A 24,036-nucleotide genomic window follows, 5' to 3' on the forward strand; every position below is an offset into this window, starting at 1 on the left:
TTTAGCCAAATCGGATGATTTACAGCCCTAGTTGCGCACATTCGTTCCATATTAAACAAACCCAAATTCAACATGGCTCTCCCCTATAAATACATTTCTCTTCCTATCCTTCAACCCCCGATGACCCTCTCTCAATTGAACGAGACAGAACAAGCAAGAATCAAACAGTTTGAACATCAAATTAGTAGTTACAGCCTCTCCTCGACACTTCCATCTTGAGCTGGACATTTTTTTAGTTTTCTTCAATATGAGCATGTCAAAGGGATTTTCTATCAAATCTATGCCAGTAGATCACCAGCATTAGGTCCATATCTTTAATAAAAGATTGTCCAATAAATTTTTGAAGAAAGAGGAGCAGTATAACACTATAGAAGAGCCAGAATTACTTATCGCTGTGCAGCCAACTCTTGTAACCTGTATGGAAAAGCACCCATAGAAAGTAAACATCCATACAAACACCCTTCCATTACACGAATCCCACAAACTTCATGCCCATCGTCAGACATACTATTCCAGGACCACCAAGTTTTTAAAATGAACATATTTACATTAAGGAATCAATTACCAGGCAATGAGAGGAGAATATGACGACTCATTACTGCTGCCGATATTCAGGATTAAATGCCAGGGCCTCCAGGTAGATCAGCTCCTTCATCTGTTCCTCGGACAGTGCATGTTGCTCGAAATCAAAGCTGAATGGAGTTGAACAGACAGGCTCATCACTGATGTCATGCAGGGAAGCCAAGTATGGGTGCGCTAATGCATCTTCAACTGCAAATAAAGAATTTTAAGTTCAACATGAAGCAGCTTTTCCCTTCTGGTGACTAGTGCTGAAAGATTCAAGCACTGTGGGAGTGAGACATTTAGAAAACTAAGCCAATTTTACATGAGATTGAATGTGGCCTCCAACAACCGCTAGGGCAAGGTGTAGTCCAAGAAACATTAAGTGGGTGTTTTGTTTGAGGAATCAAGTAATCAAAATCATTTCAAGAGCCAGTGATTTTGAGGGGTTTGGGGATTCAAGAAAATGAATTTGATATAATTAATGCTAACAAGGTGATTTCTTCAACGCACATTATTGGCATGGACATCACTGCAGAAATTAATTCTAAAATCACCCCCCTTTGTGATTCCTCTACTGATTTTCGAGGAATCAGTTTTTTTTTTTTTTCATTTATCAATAAGAGAATTTTATAAAAGTCAAACTTGAAGATTACAACGAGGAGAGATTTTTTCTCCACCACAAGCAACAAATTTACAACTTTGCCCAAAACATTTGATTTCTAACAACCCCTTGTTTAGCTAGAGTATCCGCCATTCCATTCGTTGTTCTTGTCAGAGTCAGATTGTGAGGAAGAAGGCAGCAGTTTGGTGGGTATGTCCAAGTGTGTAAGTCGACACCTCAGATGCCTCATCCTCAGCTATCTCTTCTGCCTTTTCTGCTATTGGTTTGTTTGGTAAATCTCCTACTTCTGCCCTTCATCAAATCATCTTTGGATCATTGATTCAAGCGCCTCTAACCACATGACAGAGGCCTCCTTTGGTCAGTCTCCTAAACCCCATTTCCCTAAGAGAACATTGTTACTACAAATGATAAAAAATTAGATATACTTGGTTGTGATGATTACATTTATCTACTTCCAAGTCCTCTCACTTTCACCTACCCAAGACCTTATCTGTACCGAAATTGACTATTAATCTGATTTCTATTGGCCAACTTGTGGAAGATGGTAATACTGTTTCGTTTTCCTCTGATGGTTGTTTGATACAGGACCAGTAAGCTGGGGAGGTGAAGGTGAATGGGCTTAGATTGGGTTGGCTGTTTGCTCTGGAGTTTGAGAAGGCTGCTTCTACATCTACTTTGTGTTTATTTTCTACTACTACTTTTGAATCCTATAATTGTAATAATGACTGGCACTTGTGAAATAGACACCTTGGTCACCCTTTTTCTAAGAAACATGATTATTTGTTTGCTTCTGGTAGTTTACCAACTTCTACTGCTTTTCTTAAGAATATTAATAAAGCATATATTACTTGTTTGTGCAAGAGCCATATTTTACCTTTTCCTTCTCATTCTGAACATGCAACAGTTCCATTTCATTTAATACATAGTGATGTGTGGTCGTCTCCAGTTATTTCTAGATTGGGGTACAAGTATGTTGTGATTTTCATTGATGCTTGCACATGTTTTACTTGGATTTATTTTCTTTGCAAGAAATCTAAGGTATATTCTACATTCAAACTGTTTCGAGCACATGTTGCTACTCAGTTTAAAGCCAAGATATGTATCCTACGGTCGGATTCTGGGGGAGAGTACTTTGACAAGGGTTTTCAAGCCTACTTGAAACAAGTCATCAAATACCAAAAATCCTATCTTGGTACTCCACAATAAAATGGAGTAGTAGAAAGAATAGACACATTTTAAGTGTAGTCAGAACCCTCTTACAAGATTCCCAAGTACCCTCCTAGTTTTGGGTGGAGGCGGCTAGCACTGTTGTGTATCTCGTAAACCTTCTTCCATCATCTATCCTACACAACTCCTCTCCTTTCTAGTCTCTCTTTCATCATCCTAAGACTCTCTATGCTTCAAGTATTCAGTTGTGTCTATTTTGTTCATCTTCGCCCCAAGAACGCACTAAGCTAACTGCACAAGCAGCTTTGTGTGCTTTTGTGGGCTATAGTCCTAACCACAAGGGCTTTCTTTGCTATGATCCCATAATTCGTTGCATTCAGATTTCTTGCAATGTTCTTTTTCTTGAGAATGTATCTTTCTTTGAACATACTGTTAACTTCCTTGTTCCCTCTACTTCTTTGTTACACAATTTTGACTCTACAGATTCTTCAGGAGCACCTACATCACCTTTGCAGCAATTTCAAAATTACTTCAGGAAGCAACGGTCTACATCAGCCTCTATGCTTCTCTCCTCTCCACCACCAACTGCTGGTCCAATCACTCCATATATCCCTATAAGTTCATCTCCTCTCGACCTCTTGATTGCTATGGTTTTTCTCTGAATAATAGCTCTTTTTCTGCCATTTTGTCCACCACAGATATTCCCAGGTCTTACCAAGAAGTTGTAGCAATTCCCCATTGGAAAGATGCCATGGACTTTGAAATTCAAGCTCTCCTTGAGAATGACACCTGAGACCTAGTTAAAGCTCCTCTTATTGGTAGTCACTGAGTTTATTCAATGAAGCTGAAGTTAGATGGGATCTAGATAGATACAAGGCTAGACTCGTTGCTTAATGCTATAAACAAGAGTACGGGATAGACTATGAGGAGATCTTTGCTCCAGTGGAAAAGATGACTATTGTTCGACTTCTATTAGCCATCTCTACAGCAAAACAATGAGAGGCCCCTCAAATGGATGTGAAAAATGCATTCCTACATGGAGAGTTGAAAGAGATTGTGTACATAAAGCCTCCTCTTGGATATTGTATGGATCCACATCTTGTAATGCTGACTCAAGAAGTCCCTATACGGCCTCAAACAAACAGTTAGGGCCTATATTTCAAAAGATTTCACTATGTTATCACTAATGCTGGCTTTATCCAAAGTTCCTTAGATTACTCCCTTTTTACTTTGCATCGAGACCAAGGAGTGACTGTTCTTCTCTATGTTGATGACATCATCATTACGAGAAATGATGTAGAAGGAATTGTCGATCTGAAAGACTTCTCAATGAATCCTTCAAGATGGACTTAGGTCCCTTGACTTACTTTTTGGGACTAGAGGTTTGTCATAATTCCCATGGTTACTTTGTCAATCAACATAAATATGTAGTCGATCTTATCAAATCCTAAACTCAATAAGGATGATGGTTCCCCCCTTGAAGATCCTACCCTTATTTGGCGGGCAGTCTAATCTATCTTACTATGATTTGGCCGAATATAGCTTATGAAATCCAAGTTGTGAGTCAGTTTGTGTCATTTCCAGGACAACCACATTCGTCTGCAGTTTACTGGATTATTAGCTATGTGTGGGGAAACTTATCACATGGCTTATTCTTCTCTCCATCTTCTATTAGCCTCACTGCCTATGTTGATGTTGATTGGGCCGGTTGCCTAGACATCCGAAGATCTATTACGGGTTGGTGTGTTTTTTGGGTAACTCTCATTTCTTGGAAGTGCAAGAAACAATCTGCAGTATCAAAATCTTCCACTAAAGTTGAGTATGGAGCCATGTCCTCCATGTGTAGTGAAATTATTTGGCTCAAGGCTCTCCTACATGATATATTACATGAGCCTCCGCCTTCAGTTCCTCTCTTTGTAGATGATGCTAGTGCAATTAAGATTGCATCCAATCTTGTTTTTCATGAGTGCACAAAGAACATTGAAGTTGACTACCATTTCATTCGCGACCTCCTTGCAAGCACCACCTCTCTTCCACATGTGTCCCATGGCCTCCAACTTGCCGACTTATTGATGAAAGCGATGACTTGGGCCTGACACATGTTTCTTATGGACAAACTGATGCTTATTCCTAGGTGTGGTGGAATGGAAGAATCAACACATTATTGAGACAACTCATGCTTTATTATTCTAAATGTTTGTTCCTAAGACCTATTGAAGTGACACTTTTCTCACTTCATTCTCTATCTTGTTTCCTTCAAAGTCCCCTTTCTCTCTTCCTTTGAGTGTTTTCGGTTGTGTTTGTTTTGTCCATCGCTTGGGCCATGGACATGATAAGTTTGAGTCCTAAGCAATCCAGTGTATCTTTTTGGGCTACTCTCGCACACAAAAGGGGTACAAATGTTATGATCCTATCCTTCATAAGTCGTTTGTTGTTCTTGATGTCACCTTCAAGAGGCTTCCTTATTTTTCTGGGCGGGAACCCTCTCCCTTTGTTCCTCTCTCATCTTCTTTAGGTGATGTGTTTATCCCTCTTTCCATTATTGATTAACGCATTCAACCATCAATTCACAAAGTGTACATCAGACCAATGTTTTAAAAGGTGCGCCTAGGCACAGAGGCAAGGCGCTTTCCAGGCTAAACACCTTGCCCAGGCTAAGGCGCACAACCATTGGATAAGCGCTCGCCTTTGCACCTAGGTGTGTGCATCAGGCCAGGCAATAGACAACACATTTTTTTGAGCAATCCAACCAAGTTGTGAAGCAACTCAGCCTTCTTCATCGTACAAAGCCTACACAAAAACAGGGGCTCTGCCCCATTTATTTTTTTCCGGCTTTTCTCAGTAAAATAGGGGCTCCGCCCCTTTCTCCTTTTGTTTTTAATGTTAAAGCAGGGGCAGAGCTCCATTATTCATGTTCGTACACAACCTGCACAAAAACAGGGGCCCCTTTCTCTTCTTCATTCTTTTTTTTTCACAGAGCTTTTACTTAAAAAACATAACTCTGCCCTTCTTTTTCTTTTTCTTCTTCCTTCTTCTTTTTCCTTTTCTTCTTCTTTCTACAGAGATTTATAGACTTGCAGTCTTGTTTCTTGCACAAAAATAGGGGCTCCGCCCCATTTGTTTTTTCAGTTTTTATCATAAAAACAAGGGATACACCCCATTTTTTTTCAGTTTTTCTCATTAAAACAGGGGGCTCTGCCCCATTGTTTTTCAGTTTTCATCATAAAAACAGGGGGATCCACCCCATTTTTTTCACTTTTTCTCAATAAAACAGATTGTTTTCTCAGTTTTTATCATAAAAACAGGGGATCCAGCCCTTTTTTTTTTCAGTTTTTCTCATTAAAACAGGGTCTTCACCCCACTGTTTTTTGGTTTTTATCACTAAAACTGCCCATTCTTCTTATTTTTCTTCTTAGTTTCTACAAAGACTTGCATACTTGCAGACTTGCAGTCTTGCTTCTTAGTTCTTACACAAAAACAGTGGTTCTACCTCATTTTTTTTTCATTTTTTTCTCATTAAAACAGTTCAGTTTTTCTCATTATCAAGTAGAATAGTTTATTTATTTGTGTTATTATCAAGTAGAATAGTTTATTTATTTTTGAAGTCCGAGGTTCATAAATATGAGTATTGATAGTTGCAAATTGCAATTTGTTATTTGCCAATAGGAAATTTTCCCAACCAAGTAGAGTAAAGAGATGGGAGACAAGTCCAACAATACTCAAGAAAGCAATAGGAAAGACTTGGGCTGGAAATATTGTTATTTCCAAGATCCAAAGAATACAAATTCTGTCACTTGCAAATTTTGTGGCAAAGTGACAAATGGAGGGATCTATAGAGCAAAAGAGCATTTAATTGGTGGAAGAAGAAATATTAAAGTCTGTCCTAAATGCCCGAAAGAGGTGAAAGAAGAAATATTAGCATACATGCAAAGAAAAAATCAATGAAAGTGGACATAGTTGGAAATCAAGGGAGCAGAATTCCAGATTTTGATGATTTTGAAAGGGGACAAGGTGAAAGGAAGTGCTTGGTAGTGGTGATCACATTCCTTCTACTTCAGGTTCAAAAAGAAGTTCTAAACAGCCCCCCATAAGAAGGCAAAGGGGGCCTTTGGATAAATTGTTTCCTACTCCAAGCCCAGAAGAAATTGTGAATTTGAGAAGAGAAACAGAATGAGGTGGGGGCTATTATTGCTATGTTCTCAGGCCCAATTGGGGAAGGAGACTCTCTTAGGACTGAGATCTTTGCAGCCCTGGAAGGTATCCAAAGAGCAAGGGAGTTGAACATCAAATGTTTGGTCCTTGAAGGTAACTCGGAGGTGGTGATTAGGTGGGTAAAGGAGGGTGACAACGGTTTATGGAGTTACAACAATGAGAAGAATAAATTTAAATGGCTGAGTAGGGATATTGTGGTTCATTACAACTGGGTGAAGAGGACTGCTAATTCTTTTGCTGATGGGCTAGCAAAGCAAGAGGTGAATAGGGGTTCGACTTTTTGGGCTAATTTTTTATTTTTTCCCTTGTATTCTTTTGGTGGGGAGTTAAGTCTTTTTACCTCCCTTTTGTACCTAAGCTTCGCATAGTTTCATATCATTAATAAAGTTTCTTGTTATTGATAAAAAAAAAAAAAGAGAGAACAGAAAAAAGATGGAGCAAACCACTATTAGTGATGCATATAATAAACAAGGGAGAGAACAAGTATGCATACACATTGCTAGACGGTTTTATCAAGCTAGTATTCCCTTGAATACCGTACGCTTGAAAAGTTTTGAAGCAATGGTAGAGGCAATAGGGCAATTTGGTCTGGGATTAAAAATCCCTTGAATACCGTACGCTTGAAGGAGGTTGATTATACAAAATCACTGCTTCAACACCATAAGGAGTATGGGGAGATATGGGGCTGCTCTCTTATGACTAATGGGTGGACGGATAGAAAGGATAGGACCCTCATAACTTTTTTGGTCCATAGCCGTGTTGGGACAATGTTTATAGAGAGCATTGATGCTTCAAGTGAAGTAAAAACAGCTGAGAGGTTATTTATGTTGCTTGACAAGATGGTGGAGAGAATTGGTGAGAAAAATGTTCTCAAAGTTATTACTAACAACGCATCAAATTATGTCCTAGCCGGTGAGTTTTATACTTTGTTATTATTTCTATTTAACTTTGTTAGTGAAGGGGTATTTCGGTCTTTGTACCTGTTGAGAGTGCTGATGTGTACTATTATGTTAGTTCGAGTGCCTCTTACTTAAATAAGGGCACTTGTGTCTTTTCCAATCACATTAATAATATAATAACAGGTCTGGCCGAAACTAGGGTCAACTTTTTCCTATTTTCGAACCAGACCTTTTCTCTTCTCCTTCCTCTTTCTTCCTTCTTCTTTCCTCTCTTCCTTCTTGCTGTTTACTTTACAGCTAACAAACAAAACAGACTTCTAGGGCAGGCCGAACTTTAACATGGTATCAAAGCAACATCAAACAAATCAGACCTGCTAGAATTCTGTTTTCTGTGCATTCGAACTAGGGTTTCTCTTGGATTTCTCAGCCGTTGGTTGGAGACTGGAAAAAGGGCTGAAAAGGAGTGATCGCCCTCTTCCCTTGGAGGTTTCTATGCCTCCGGTGGTGTCGTTGGTGATTGGTTGCTGTGGTTTCTAAGCCCTCCCCTAATTAATGTAGGGCTGGTGTGTGTGGTGCAGTGGTGTTTCATTCCTTCGTGTGGTTGGCCTTCAGGCGATGAGGTAAGGAGTTTTTTTTATGCATATTTTCTGTTATGGAACACATGAGAGGTGTGGTACAGATCGTATGATGGGTTTTCAGATTGCAGTATGCTAGGGTTTATGCTAGGGTTTATGCTGGTTTGTGTGTGATTCAAAGGGAAGTAGTGTTTACTTAATGGTGAAACTTCCGATAGCTGTAGAGTAGGGTTTGTGGTGTTACAAGTACAGCTTTCAGCCTTTGTCATTGCTGAAATCAGTGTGCAGAGTTCGGTGAAGTGTCTGTGTGCAGTGTGCAGTGTGTAGTGCTCAGGATTCAGTGATAAGGGAATTCGGCAATGGCAGATAACAGTGATAGTAAACCTAGTGTGATGATATCTACTGACTACCTGAATGTCCAAATGACCTCAATTAAACTGAATGGAGAGAATTATGTCCCTTCGGCCAAGTCTGTAGAGGTTTTTCTGAAGGCGAAGAAGAAGGTAAAGCACATAAGAGAGGAGAAACCCCCCACTAGTTCTAAGGAGTATGAAGACTGGGAACAGGAAGATGCACAGATTATCACATGGTTGTGGAACAGTATGGAACCCAGAATCAGTGTGAACTTCATGTTTCTTGACACAACCAAAGAGGTGTGGGATCATGCTAAGAAATTGTATTCTGGTCAAGATAATACAACTAGGGTATATCAACTGTATCAGCAATACTTCAATCTGCAATAGGTAAATCAGAGCCTTGAGGAGTACTATGCCAGTATGAGAAATATCCGTAATGAGCTAAATGTCTATCACCCTCTCACTTCTGATGTCAAGGTTCAATAGCAACAGAGAGAGCAGCTTGATGTGACTCGGTTTCTGGTGGGGCTGAAGTCTGAGTATGAACCAGTACGAGCCCAGATACTAGGAGGATCTGCCCTTCCATCTTTAGAGGAGGTGTTTGCTCGTCTTCGGAGGACTTCCATTGGATCTATGAAAAACTCTAATATCTCAGATAAATCAGCATTTGCAGTGTTGAGAGGACGAGGTGGCAGAAGTGGGGCTCGAGGAGCCCAGCCTGGCCGTGGTGGCAGTAGTGGTCCAGTGTATGGCCGGAGTGGTAGTGGTGGATCTACACATATCCGTGGTGGTGGTCGCACTGGAGGCAGAGATTCAAGGGGAGCTTGTGGTAGAGGACGTGGATCGGGTCCATGGAGGTGTACTCATTGTGGTTTGGATGGGCATACTATTAACTACTGCTATGACTTACATGGTCCACCCTCGACGTGGGCCAACCATGCCATGACTAGTGACACCAATTCCAGCTTTAGACAAGAGAACCAGTCAGTTGACCAGATGCCTTCTACCTCTCCAGATGGTCCAGGCAAAGAGATGGTGAGTGTTCCTCGTGATGAGTATGAAAGGTTTGTTCAATCCACGTCGTAGCAGAACACAGCTACCTTTGCACACTCAGGTATGGCTTGTTTGGCATCCACACCCAACCCCTGGATTATTGACTCTGGAGCCTCCGATCACATGACGGGAAATCCAGGTGTGTTTTCATCTCTCACTCATTGCTCAACATCACAATCTGTTACCCTTGCTAATGGCTCCACATCATCTATTCGTGGTGTTGGTAATGTTGACCTAGATCCTGTCTCCCTATCCTCTGTTTTATATGTACCTAAACTTCCATTTAATCTTATGTCTGTTAGTAAGTTGACCAAGTCCCTTAATTGCTACGTTACATTTTACCCCTCTAAGTGTGTTTTTTAGGATCTCAAGACGGGGATGAAGATTGGTGGAGGGCATGAAGCCGGTGGACTATATTATCTTGATGGTGGTGGAAGAACGTCAACGACCCTTCAGTCATCTATTTCTCCTCTCCAGTGGCATTGTAGATTTGGTCATCCTTCGCTGAAAGTGCTGAAGTCCTTGGTCCCTTCATTGAGTCAACTTTCTGTTCTAGATTGTGAGTCATGTCAATTTGGGAAACACCATCGTGTTCCCTTTAGTTCTAGGGTTGATAACCGTGTGTCGAGTCCTTTTTCTTTAATTCATTCAAATGTTTGGGGTCCTTATTGTTAGACAGTTTTGTATGCCCTTAGCTTCAATCATTTTGATGTACTTTTGTTATTTAGTGGAAATAAATAAAGTGCAGGTTTGATTCATGTTGTTTGGTTTAATTCTGTGTAAAACCCTAAAACTGGACATTTATAGAGACTCATGTTAGTTTTAAAAGTTCACAGCCGTTTGATAAGTCTGGGGAGATTTATCCTGCCAAGGCTGATATTGGTGTGCCACCAAGTGTTGGGATGGCCTGTCTCAGCCATCAGGGTAAGACCCGAGGCACATACAGCATGGGATTACTTGAATCCTTGAACCGGACCAGATTTCCAGTCTAGCCCTGGACCTTGGAGACAGATGGGCAAAACTGGAAAGTTACACCTGACCCCTAGACTCGATTATGACACTTCACTAGGTGCTGGATCAGGCTGCCTTTGATATGCCAATCAGTGAGATCCTTAGTGGGGATCAAAACCTGGGTATGTTGGGGCAGTTTGAGAATTCATCTGAGTGGGTGGTCATAGTGACAGAATCAGCCACTTTGTCGGACAAAGGGTAATGATCGGGAATGCACTCTCTCTGATGGAAACCAAACTGCCGGCAGTTGATTTCAATCGTTGGAATTTTGTTTTGCAAAATTAATATATTTACATATATATGTACGGTTTCAAAATGTTTGCAAATGGTTTTAATTCCCGGGATCCATGTGAGAGGAGAGTGCGGCACTGTTCCTTGCAGCCGAGGGAGAGGTCCTCTCTTGTCGGGCAGTGCTTGATCATTAAGGGCTGAGAGGTTAAGTGTAAGACCATTTAGGATAATACCTGAAGGGCTAATCTTGCACCTGCCCACAGTCCCTGGGTTTTTATAAGATGGCTTGGCCCAGGGACCACTTAATGTAAGTGTTGGGCCCATAGGGTTCATACGATGGACTCAAGGGGTTCATTGAGATTTTCAGTGAATTTGGCTGGGCCTTGTATTAAAGGCTGGGCCGAACCCATGTGGCTGGTGTGTAGATCAATGCTTGGGTCCCACGCCATACAAAGAAGCCCAACTGGGCAGCAGATTGGAAACTAATTAAACACTGAATACTTAATGGGCCAAAAGCCCATTTCGAAGTGGGCTGATATGATCACCCATCAATGGGGCGAATTTGAGATTGAAGTTAGCAAAAAGGATTGGGCTCTTAGCCTTATCCACTCTTAGAGACCAAATTCAAATCAGATTTGAATCTGGTAACCTCCTGATAAGATCAGGAGAAAGCTAACTCTATCTGGGAAAGGGATTAAGATTATCCCCTATCCAAATACTGTTTTGGATTGGGATAACTCCTAATTAGGAGATTTCTTAATCAAGAAGAAAAGAGAGGAGATTTTCGAATGAACCATGGAGAGGGAAATCAGATTTCGATCAAAGAGGTTCTGGTAAGCAAGAAAGGTTCCTGCGAATTGAGATTAGATCTCATTCTCTCCAGAAAAGAAAACAGTTCAGCCTTTTCGTTTCTGGAAATCTCCTCCTGCCGCCGCCATCTGCATTGTTGCAAGATTTGATCTTTGCAGAAAAGAAAGTCAAGAAACCAGTTCTTGACATCAGTCTTGCAAGAAAGACTGAAAGAATTCAGTGTTTAGTACATCCAGGGGATTCTTGTGAAGGATCCAGTGTGTAGGACGCACCCTGCTGGTTCTGTTCCATCCACAGTTGTGTCATCTTCAGCAGGGACAGATCTTGGAGCATTCTTTGGGCGTGAACACCAACTTTGGGAGATACCGCTTCTCCGGATCAGGTATAATCCTCCCATTTTTCTTTTGGTACAGATCTGGTTTGATTAGGGTTCAAGTAGATCCTTGAATATTGTATTCTAAATTCAGGGAATATGATTCCCAGTTGGGAGAAGGTAGGAAATTTTTTGAAATTCGCCCCACCCATTCCGCAACCTTTATGGCGTCCATTAGATGGATCCTACCATTCTTTCAGTGGTATCAGAGCCACAGGTTCGAATCTTGAACCAAAAGAAAATCAGATCTGACCCTGCGCAGATGGATAGAAGGTGTTCTTTCAAGATTTGCGCAGATTGTTTTCTTTTTTTTCTTCAAGAAACTGTTTCTTGTTAAGGGCGATTGATCTGAAATTAATTTCTATTAAATCCAAAATTTATTTGGAATTGTTCTTTATTTATTTTGATTTAATGGACTGTTCAAACCTGGAGATCGCAGTGCAGTTTTAGCGCAGATGGTCTGCGCACCCTTTTTCTTTTCTATTTATTTATTTCACTCAATTCGGTCTGTAAATAATTTTTTTTTTATTTTTTAGACTGAATGTATAGGATTTGATCAAGAATGTAATTAATAGAAATAGGATTTCTGTTATTTTTCTTGATTAAAGAAGATGGAAGAAGATGGCGGCGCTGGAGATTTGCAGATGGAGAAATCGTTTTCTGCGATTTGCAGTTTATGAAACTGCAACCCTTGTCATTAACCTCTGTTTTGTAGGTGGTGCGAACAGTCCATAATTGTTTTGTGTTTGCTAGAAATCAAAACTATTAATTTCAGATCATTCAATAATTAATTCTTGAATTGAAAATCAGTTTTGGACCATTTCGGACTAGATTGGACCAAAACTGTTTGGACTGAATCTGGGTTTCGAAAGGGGCTGTTCTCAGTCCAATTGTCTCACACTTTTGTTCCAAATCTGATGTTCAATTACAGGGATTAATTCGGCCCACCTGTAAAGCCCAGTTTTAAAGGGTTAAAACTGCAAAAGCCCATTATTGTGAGATAAGCTGTATGGGCCGAACTGCTATCTGCGATTCAGCCCATACACCTAGTGAACATTAATCGTTAATGACTTGGTTTTTAAATGGGCCGTTGAATGGGCTTTACAGCAATTAATTGATTGGATCAATTCCTCCTTTACATGTGATGTTTGGATGTTTGATGTGCTGCGACCATGGGCCATAAGTAGTTGGCCCGTGATGACTCGTTAGTGGCTCTTGCGCACACCATGGCTGAATGCACATCATTGCCATGGTGTCCCTGAAAGTCATTGGATGACCCCCCTCTTTACCTGGTGGGCCCCACAACCCTGAAAAAGGGATGCGTACGGAACCCCTAGCCGATTAAGGCCCACCAGAAATCTGACTTTATGAAAGTCAGTGGGAGCCACTTTGGTTTGACCTAAATTAGAACTAGGCCGTGATTTTGTTCCCTCCAGCAAATATGAATGCAAGTGATAGGGAGATCCATATGATGGACTCTCTAAAGGCCTTCCGTCATTAGCACAATGATGGGTCCATCAGTAATGAGGAAACGCACCATAAAATTGGGCTATCCATTTGCTGTTGGATCTGTTAGAGTGTTTCATAAGATGATAGGGGCGTCATAGACCGATGTGGGAGGGGCTTCACCAGAAAATGGGAACTCTCTCACGGTACCTTGACGTAACCTGAATATGATGGGTGTGCACTCACTGACAGAAGGGTTTACCTGAAAACGGCTCTGAACCTTGTCTGACAGAGGCCAAAGGGAAACTCATTTGATGAGTGGATATGATCCGTCACAGAAAGGTGGTGGGGTTATGCAGCTGAAACAGTTGGCTTCACGCACCCCATGTGATTTCCCACATTTCCAGAGACATTTCGTCGTCTCCGTCACTGAGATAGGAGGGAAATCTCAGAGATGAACAAATGGGAATGGAACATAGATTAAAAGCCATATCTATGTAGGTAAACATGAATCAAACTAAGGTTGTGGACTAATGATTTTGCTGTTTTATCAGAAAATGGCAAACGGTCAATTTGCAAAGCTTCTAGACGATAACAAGCTTAAGGGCCCAAACTATGCCGACTGGTACAGAAATCTTATGCTGGTCCTAACTTCTGAAAAGTTAGACAAGGTAGTGAAAAATCCTGCCCCGGAACGTCCGGGTGATAGGGTTTCTGAGGCCCGTAGGAGGGACTACCAAGATTGGGAGGATAAGAACTCCCTAGCCCGCTGCTTTGTCATTGCCTCATTAGACAACTCAATACAGAGGCAGTTCGATCAGATCGAACTTGCCAAGGACATATTGGACAGTCTAAGGACAATGTATGAGGAGCAGAACCGTTCTACTCGACAGAAGGTCCTGAAATTGTTCATGACCGCGCAGATGACCAAAGGGCAGAAAGTTCATGACCATTGTCTTCGTATGATGGGATACATCAACGAACTTGAAGCTCTTGGATCCGGGCTAGATCTTGGCACGCAAGTGGATGCCATCCTAAATTCTTTGCCCTCTTCCTTCAATGCGTTCACTATGAACTACAATATGAATAAGCTGAATGTCAGCGTCCAGGAACTCAGCAATATGTTGCAGAGGGCCGAGGATTTACTCAAGAAGGATGAGCCTGTGGTTATGCTTGCTGAAGCTAACAAATCGGGCAAGAGAAAGAGAAAGGCAAAGAAGCCCCAGAAGAAGACTACCAAACCCAAAAAGCAGAAGAAGAACAAGGCATCTGATGTCTGTCACTTCTGCAAGCAGACCGGCCACTGGAAGAGGAACTGTCCTACCTACCTGGAATCTAAGAAAGGTAATATCGAAACTTGTGTCATAGAAACTAATATGTTAGTTACTTCTGTGTCCTGGTGTGTTGACTCCGGGGCTTCAACTCATGCGTGTAACTCACTGCAGGGGTTCAAAGTTAGCAGAAGGCTGAGTGAAGGTGAAGTGACACTGTTCTTGGGAACAACTGCAAGTGTTGCAGCTGCGGCAATAGGAACCGTAGAATTAGTTTTTAAAGAAGGAGTCCTTGTACTTAAAGATTGTCTTTATGTACAGAACTTGAGAAGGAATTTAATTTCTGTTTCAAAATTGTGTGCTGATGGATATACTGTTTACTTTAGTAATATGATTACTGTTAAACGGAATAATAAATTCATCGCATGCGGGGAGCTAGAGAACGGTCTCTATGTTCTGCATCCTTCTTTGGAAACTAACTTAACCGAAACTACGTCGGTCGAAAATCCCAAGAAAAGGACTCGTGATACAGTAAATCTCACGTGCCTCTGGCATTACCGACTTGGCCACATCGGTGTCGACCGAATCACAAGACTGGTAAAGGATGGTCCTTTAGATTTTCTAACCGTAGAAAATCTTCCCACTTGTGAACCTTGCCTCCAAGGTAAGATGACTAAGCGGCCATTTGACGGTAAGCCTGAAAGATGTGCAGGCACACTTGACCTAATACATACTGATGTATGTGGTCCCCTGAGTGTTAGGACACGGAATCAACACGTGTACTTCATCACCTTTACAGATGATTTTTCACGATATGGTTACGTGTACCTAATGAGACATAAGTCTGAATCATTTGAAAAGTTCAAAGAGTTCAGACAGGAAGTCGAGAAACAGTTAGGGAGAGAAATTAAGGCCCTTCGATCAGATCGAGGTGGCGAGTATCTCTCTGACGAATTCAGGGACTACTTAAAGGCCAATGGGATAGTGTCACAAGTAGCTCCTCCTGCTACACCTCAACTCAACGGTGTTTCAGAGAGGAGAAATAGGACCTTATTAGACATGGTCCGGTCACTTCTCGTACGCTCAGAATTACCCACATCCTTTTGGGGATACGCATTACAGACTGCTATCTACGTGCTGAATAGGGTTCCAACCAAATCAGTTCCGAAAACTCCATATGAGCTTTGGACCGGAAGGAAGCCAAGTGTGAGACACTTGAAGATTTGGGGTTGTCCTGCACACGTTAAAAGAACAAGTGCGGACAAGTTGGAATCTAAAACCAGCCGTTGCCTGTTTATAGGCTACCCAAAGGATTCGGTGGGTTATCTATTCTATGACCCAAGTGAGCAGAAAGTGTTCTGCAGTCGAAACGCCCGATTCTTAGAATCCGATTACATCCTGGACACCCATCGTCAGGAAATAGTTCTTGATGAGGAGAGCTCAGGAGCAGTGGGAGATGACCCACAAGTTCCAGGTAATGACCAACCTAGAAGGTCCACCCGGGTATCCAGACCACCAGTCCGATATGGTTATGACCAGGATAGTTACCTGGTGGAAGCCTTGACTAGTGAAGAGGATCCCGTGTCTTACGCGGAAGCTATGTTAGACATAGACTCCCAGAAGTGGGTGGAGGCCATGAGAGCCGAGATGGACTCAATGGAGACCAATGGAGTCTGGACTCTAGTGGATCCGCCCTCCGGGGTAAAAGCAATTGGTTGCAAATGGATCTACAAGAGGAAGAAGGGCCCCGATGGCAGGATTGAGACCTTTAAAGCTCGTTTGGTGGCGAAAGGGTATACTCAGAAAGAAGGCATCGACTATGAGGAAACCTTTTCACCGGTGGCCATGCTTAAATCCATTAGGATCCTGCTAGCTGTAGCAGCGTACCATGATTACGAGATTTGGCAAATGGATGTCAAAACTGCGTTCCTGAATGGAGATCTTAGTGAAGATATCTACATGCAGCAGCCGCAAGGCTTCATTGCTGCTGGTCAGGAACACATGGTATGTAAACTTAATAGATCCATATATGGACTTAAGCAGGCTTCTAGGAGTTGGAACATCCGTTTTGATTCTGCAGTCAAAACGTTTGACTTTGAGCAGAATCCGGATGAGCCCTGTGTTTACAGGAAATCCAGTGGGGATAAGATCACCTTTTTAGTTTTGTATGTGGACGATATCCTACTCATTGGGAATGATGTAGGAATGTTGACTTCGGTCAAGGTATGGCTATCACAGCAGTTCTCCATGAAAGATCTTGGAGAAGCTTCATACATACTGGGTCTTCGACTCTATAGAGATAGATCAAAGCGGATAATTGGATTATCCCAGGCTGCTTACATTGACAAAATTGTCAAAAGATACAGCATGGAAAACTCCAAGAAAGGAAACGTTCCTTTCAGGCACGGAGTCACTCTCTCCAAGAAGATGTCTCCCAAGACTTCTGAGGAGATTGAGAGCATGAGAGACGTTCCCTATGCCTCAGCTGTGGGGAGCATCATGTATGCCATGTTGTGCACTCGCCCGGACATAGCTCAGGCGGTGAGTGTGGTAAGCAGATTCCAGGCAAACCCAGGACAGGAGCATTGGACTGCTGTGAAGAACATACTCAAATACCTTCGAAGGACGAAAGAGTTTTGTCTGGTATTCGATGGTAGTTCACTGCAAGTTCTAGGGTATACCGATGCCGATTTCCAGTCGGATCCAGATGATAGAAAGTCTACATCTGGGTATGTTTTCACGATAGGATCGTGTGCTGTTTGCTGGAAAAGCAGCAAACAGGGGTCCACTGCAGACTCCACAACCGAGGCCGAGTACATTGCCGCAAGTGAAGCTGCCAAGGAAGCCGTGTGGATGAAGAAATTCATACACGAATTGGGAACGATTCCATCCAGCACATCACCCATCCCGTTGTTGTGTGACAACAATGGAGCGATCGCCCAGGCTAAAGAGCCTCGGGCCCACTCGAAGTCAAAGCACATCGAGAGGAAGTACCATGTACTGCGGGAGATCGTTGGTAGAGGGGACGTCCTAATTCAAAAGGTAGCATCAGCGGATAATGTGGCAGACCCATTGACTAAGCCACTGACACAGAAGGTGTTTGAGAAACACGTGGAAAGTATGGGACTCCGGCTTGTACCAGATTGGACCTAAGTGCAAGTGGGAGCTGTTAGACAGTTTTGTATGCCCTTAGCTTCAATCATTTTGATGTACTTTTGTTATTTAGTGGAAATAAATAAAGTGCAGGTTTGATTCATGTTGTTTGGTTTAATTCTGTGTAAAACCCTAAAACTGGACATTTATAGAGACTCATGTTAGTTTTAAAAGTTCACAGCCGTTGGATAAGTCTGGGGAGATTTATCCTGCCAAGGCTGATACTGGTGTGCCACCAAGTGTTGGGATGGCCTGTCTCAGCCATCAGGGTAAGACCCGAGGCACATACAGCATGGGATTACTTGAATCCTTGAACCGGACCAGATTTCCAGTCTAGCCCTGGACCTTGGAGACAGATGGGCAAAACTGGAAAGTTACACCTGACCCCTAGACTCGATTATGACACTTCACTAGGTGCTGGATCAGGCTGCCTTTGATATGCCAATCAATGAGATCCTTAGTGGGGATCAAAACCTGGGTATGTTGGGGCAGTTTGAGAATTCATCTGAGTGGGTGGTCATAGTGACAGAATCAGCCACTTTGTCGGACAAAGGGTAATGATCGGGAATGCACTCTCTCTGATGGAAACCAAACTGCCGGCAGTTGATTTCAATCGTTGGAATTTTGTTTTGCAAAATTAATATATTTACATATATATGTACGGTTTCAAAATGTTTGCAAATGGTTTTAATTCCCGGGATCCATGTGAGAGGAGAGTGCGGCACTGTTCCTTGCAGCCGAGGGAGAGGTCCTCTCTTGTCGGGCAGTGCTTGATCATTAAGGGCTGAGAGGTTAAGTGTAAGACCATTTAGGATAATACCTGATGGGCTAATCTTGCACCTGCCCACAGTCCCTGGGTTTTTATAAGATGGCTTGGCCCAGGGACCACTTAATGTAAGTGTTGGGCCCATAGGGTTCATACGATGGACTCAAGGGGTTCATTGAGATTTTCAGTGAATTTGGCTGGGCCTTGTATTAAAGGCTGGGCCGAACCCATGTGGCTGGTGTGTAGATCAATGCTTGGGTCCCACGCCATACAAAGAAGCCCAACTGGGCAGCAGATTGGAAACTAATTAAACACTGAATACTTAATGGGCCAAAAGCCCATTTCGAAGTGGGCTGATATGATCACCCATCAATGGGGCGAATTTGAGATTGAAGTTAGCAAAAAGGATTGGGCTCTTAGCCTTATCCACTCTTAGAGACCAAATTCAAATCAGATTTGAATCTGGTAACCTCCTGATAAGATCAGGAGAAAGCTAACTCTATCTGGGAAAGGGATTAAGATTATCCCCTATCCAAATACTGTTTTGGATTGGGATAACTCCTAATTAGGAGATTTCTTAATCAAGAAGAAAAGAGAGGAGATTTTCGAATGAACCATGGAGAGGGAAATCAGATTTCGATCAAAGAGGTTCTGGTAAGCAAGAAAGGTTCCTGCGAATTGAGATTAGATCTCATTCTCTCCAGAAAAGAAAACAGTTCAGCCTTTTCGTTTCTGGAAATCTCCTCCTGCCGCCGCCATCTGCATTGTTGCAAGATTTGATCTTTGCAGAAAAGAAAGTCAAGAAACCAGTTCTTGACATCAGTCTTGCAAGAAAGACTGAAAGAATTCAGTGTTTAGTACATCCAGGGGATTCTTGTGAAGGATCCAGTGTGTAGGACGCACCCTGCTGGTTCTGTTCCATCCACAGCTGTGTCATCTTCAGCAGGGACAGATCTTGGAGCATTCTTTGGGCGTGAACACCAACTTTGGGAGATACTGCTTCTCCGGATCAGGTATAATCCTCCCATTTATCTTTTGGTACAGATCTGGTTTGATTAGGGTTCAAGTAGATCCTTGAATATTGTATTCTAAATTCAGGGAATATGATTCCCAGTTGGGAGAAGGTAGGAAATTTTTTGAAATTCGCCCCACCCATTCCGCAACCTTTATGGCGTCCATTAGATGGATCCTACCATTCTTTCACTTATAAAGTGATGTCATATAATGGACACTGATATTTTGTTATTTTTGTTCATGACTTTTCAAGAATGACGTGGCTCTATTTAATGAAAGAAAGAAGTGAATTATTTGTCATCTTCCAGAAATTTTATGCTGAGATCCGCAATCAATTTGGCGTTCACATCAAAATTTTCCATTCTGATAATGGCCGTGAATACTTAGAAATCTTTTCAAGAATACTTGGACCAACATGGCATTATACACCAAACTTCATGTACCTACACCCCACAACAAAATGGGGTGGCTGAGAGAAAGAACCAACATCTAGTAGAAACGGCACGCTCACTCATGCACCACATGAATGTTCCCAAACCCTTTTGGAGTGATGCAATGCTCACCTTTCTTAATTAATCGGATGCCCACGTCTATTCTTGATGGTCGTTCTCCTTTTAGTGTCTTATTCCCCAACATGTCTCCGTTTCCGCTTCCTCCTCGGGTATTTGGGTGTGTCTGCTTCGTCCATAATCCGGGTCCCGGGACTGACAAGTTAGATGCACAATCCCTTAAGTGTATCTTCCTTGGCTATTCCCGGACTCAGAAAGGGTACAAGTGTTACCATCCCAATTCTCGTCGTTCCTTGGCTATTCCAGTCGTGCCTACGTCTTTGCCTCCGGTGCCACCATCCGTTGACCGTCCACCTATCCGTCACGTGTATACACATCACCCACGTGTACCGGCTGCGCCTCCTCTGGCTTCATCACCGTCGACAGATCCGGCTCCAGATCCGACACCAGCCTTTGACTTTGATCTCCCTATTGCCTTATGGAAAGGTAAACGCACCTGCACCCATCACCCTATTTCCAATTTTGTTTCCCTTACCTCTCCGCCTCTCATCGCCAGTTCATCTCCTTGTTATCCTCAGTGGTTGTTCCTAAGGATGTCCAGGAAGCCCTTACCTCTCCATTGTGGTGTCGTGCTATGGAAGAAGAGCTCTCTACCCTCCATCATAATCACACTTGGGACCTCACCGCTCTTCCTCTTGGGAAGCAGGTTGTCGGTTGTAAGTGGGTGTATACCGTTAAGTACTTGCCAAATGGTCGTGTTGAGTGCCTGAAGGCGCGGCTGGTTGCAAAAGGGTACTCCCAAACCTATGGCATTGACTACACAGAGACATTCTCCCTGGTTTCTAAGATAGGGTCAGTTCGTGTTGTCATCTCCCTGGCAATTATGTATGATTGGCCTCTACATCAACTAAATATCAAAAATGCCTTTTTGCATGGTGATTTGCTCGAGGAGGTCTACATGGAGCAACCACCAGGGTTTGTTGCTCAGGGGGAGGATGGTAAGGTATGCAGACTTAAGAAGGCTATATATGGACTTAAACAGTCCCCTCGAGCATGGTTTGGTAGGTTCAGTGAGGTGGTCAAGAAGTTTGGTATGAAACAGTGCCAAGTTGATCATTCTGTCTTCAATCATGACTCTCCGGCAGGAAAAATACTACTGGTAGTGTATGTAGATGATATCGTTGTGACTGGGAATGATAAAATGGGCATTGACAGATTGAAGGCATTCCTACAAAAACACTTTCAGACAAAGGACCTTGGCAAATTGAAATACTTTTTGGGCAAAGAGGTAGCAAGATCTAAGAATGGCATTAATTTGTGTCAGAGGAAATATGTGCTTGATTTACTGGAAGAAGCAGGTTTGTTGGGTACTAAACCGACTGAGACACCTATGGAAACAAATACGAGGCTGAGCAGTGATATAGGTGAAGTATTTGAAGACCCTGGCAGATACCGACGTCTTGTAGGCAAACTAAACTACCTAACCATTACTCGGCCAGATATTTCATTTGCGATTAGTGTGGTGAGTCAGTTCATGCAGAAACCTTTGGTCCCACATTGGAATGCAATGCTAAGGATTGTGAGGTACTTGAAAGGAGCTCCTGGCTGTGGGTTACTGTACAAAAGTGGCGGAAAACTGGAAGTAGAAGGATACACCGATGTTGATTGGGCAGGTTCCATGTCTGATAGACGGTCTACCACAGGCTATTGCACCTTCCTGGGGGTTAACCTGGTAACGTGGAAAAGTAAGAAGCAAACAGTTGTGGCAAGAAGCAGTGCAGAAGCAGAATATAGGGCCATGGCACATACTACTAGTGAATTAGTGTGGCTAAGGAACCTTCTACAGGAGATACGATATGACATCGGTACTCCAATGAAGCTCTATTGTGACAATCAGGCAACGGTTCATATCTCTTCCAATCCGGTGTTTCATGAAAGAACCAAGCACATCAAAGTTGACTGTCATTTTGTGAGAAAGAAGGTGCTGAATGGAGTGATAGAGACTGCATACGTTAATACAGGAAATCAGTGGGCAGACTTGTTTACAAAAGGTTTGAGTCGGGGGAGAGTGTACTACATATGTAACAAGCTGGGATTATATGATATATACTCACCAGCTTGAGGGGGAGTGTTAGTGAAGGGGTATTTCGGTCTTTGTACCTGTTGAGAGTGCTGATGTGTACTATTATGTTAGTTCAAGTGCCTTTTACTTAAATAAGGGCACTTATGTCTTTTCCAATCACATTAATAATATAATAACAGGTCTGGCCAAAACTAGGGTCAACTTTTTCCTATTTTCGAACCAGACCTTTTCTCTTCTCCTTCCTCTTTCTTCCTTCTTCTTTCCTCTCTTCCTTCTTGTTGTTTACTTTACAACTAACAAACAAAACAGACTTCTAGGGCAGGCCGAATTTTAACAAACTTTTCTCTAGTCTTTGACATGTTAGAGTCACATTTCTTAAGTTCTTATTTCTTGAATTGTTTTCTTGTATTATTAGGGAAGTTTTTGATGGCAAAGCATCCTCCTCTTACATGTTGCCCATTGTTTGGACTTGATATTGGAAGACATTGGGAGGTTGCCTACTGTGAAGAGAACAGTTGAAAGGGAAATTGCACTTACAGGGTATATCTATAACCACCAAAGTTTATTGAACCTGATAAGTAAGTTCACAAATCAGAGAGAATTGATTAGGCCATTAGGCCAGCCAAAACCCATTTTTCTACTTCCTTTCACACATTGTAGAGTATATACAAACAAAAGAAGAATTTGAGAGATTTGTCCAACTCAAAGGAATGGAACGATAGCAAATGGATAAAAGAAGCAAAAGGGAAAAGAATAGGGGAGACAGTCATGATGCCCACACTTTGGAATGATGTCATCTTTACTCTTAAAGTAGGGGTGTAAACGGTATTCGAAAATCCGATTTCGGATTCGAGATTCGGTATAATCGAATCGAATTCGGATAATTCAAATATCTAATCGGTCGAATTCGGATATGACCTGATTCAATTTGATAAATATTCGAATTCGACCGATTATTTATTTCTTATATATAATATATAAAATTTTTAAATATTTTATATAATTATATAATAATTAAATTGTATAAATAATTTACATATTTATAAACTTTATATAAATAAAACATTTATTTTATATATTTATTAATTACCTAAAATAATTAATTAGCCAAATTCAAATCGAATTGAATATTCGAATATTTAATCATATTCGAATTCTAATATTAATTTTCAGTATTTGTCGGATATCGAATTTTCTAATTGGATTCGAATTCGGATATTGCCTGATCCGATTCGAATTCAATCCGTTTACACCCCTATCTTAAAGTGTGTGGCCCTCTTGTTCGTGTATTAAGGTTGGTGGATCGTGAAAACAAGCCTACCATGGGTTATACTTATGAGGCTATGGACCGAGCAAAAGAGGCCATTGACAAGGCATTTGGTGGAAGGAAAGAAAAATATGAAGACATTTTTGAAATTATTGATAAGAGGTGGGAATGCCAACTTTACTAACCATTGCATGCAGCTGGTTATTTTTTGAACCCCCAATTTTATTATGATGATCAAGATAGAATTGAAACAGATGAAGAGGTTATGACGGGGCTTTTTAAAGTAATTGATATGCTTGAGAAGGATGCAAAAGGCATTTTTGGTTTTGATATGGCTATTTCCTAGAGGAAGATTAAAGCACCAAGTAAATAACATTGATTTAATAATTAATATAATATTTGATTCTCTTATTATTTTTACTTAGTCTAATCACTAATTCAGTTAATATTTATACTTTTTTAGCTGATTGGTGGACCATATTTGGTGCTTCTACCCCAAACCTACAAAAGATTGCAATGGAAGATCTAAGTTTGACATGTAGTGCATCGGGATGTGAGTGAAATTGGAGCATATTTGAGCATGTATGCCAAACTAATACACTAGAATATTTCCACTTTTTTGGATAAACTATCTTAAATTTACACATTCAATTT

At 41.7% G+C, this 24,036-nt stretch overlaps 1 protein-coding gene and 1 pseudogene across 2 annotated transcripts in view; one reads left to right on the forward strand and one right to left on the reverse strand.

The window, feature by feature from the left end:
* Positions 1-337: 337 nt before the first annotated feature.
* Positions 338-24,036, reverse strand: part of LOC104589867 (mitogen-activated protein kinase homolog MMK1) — an 82,716-nt gene continuing 59,017 nt past the window's right edge. The window contains exons 6-7 of one of the 2 annotated variants that reach the window (XM_010248306.3): positions 566-771; positions 338-414 (exon numbers count right to left, since the gene is read on the reverse strand). In XM_010248306.3, coding sequence (XP_010246608.1) covers positions 596-771 — 176 coding nt within the window. In that variant the 3' untranslated portion in view covers positions 338-414; positions 566-595. Of the gene's footprint in view, positions 772-24,036 lie in introns of both variants that reach the window. The other variant, XM_010248304.3, reaches the window with a different exon arrangement.
* LOC148790532 (uncharacterized) lies at positions 5,918-23,056 on the forward strand (annotated as a pseudogene).

The sequence above is a fragment of the Nelumbo nucifera genome, chromosome 7 (assembly GCF_055504915.1).
Source record: "Nelumbo nucifera cultivar China Antique chromosome 7, China Antique-T2T, whole genome shotgun sequence".
Lineage (NCBI taxonomy): Eukaryota > Viridiplantae > Streptophyta > Magnoliopsida > Proteales > Nelumbonaceae > Nelumbo > Nelumbo nucifera.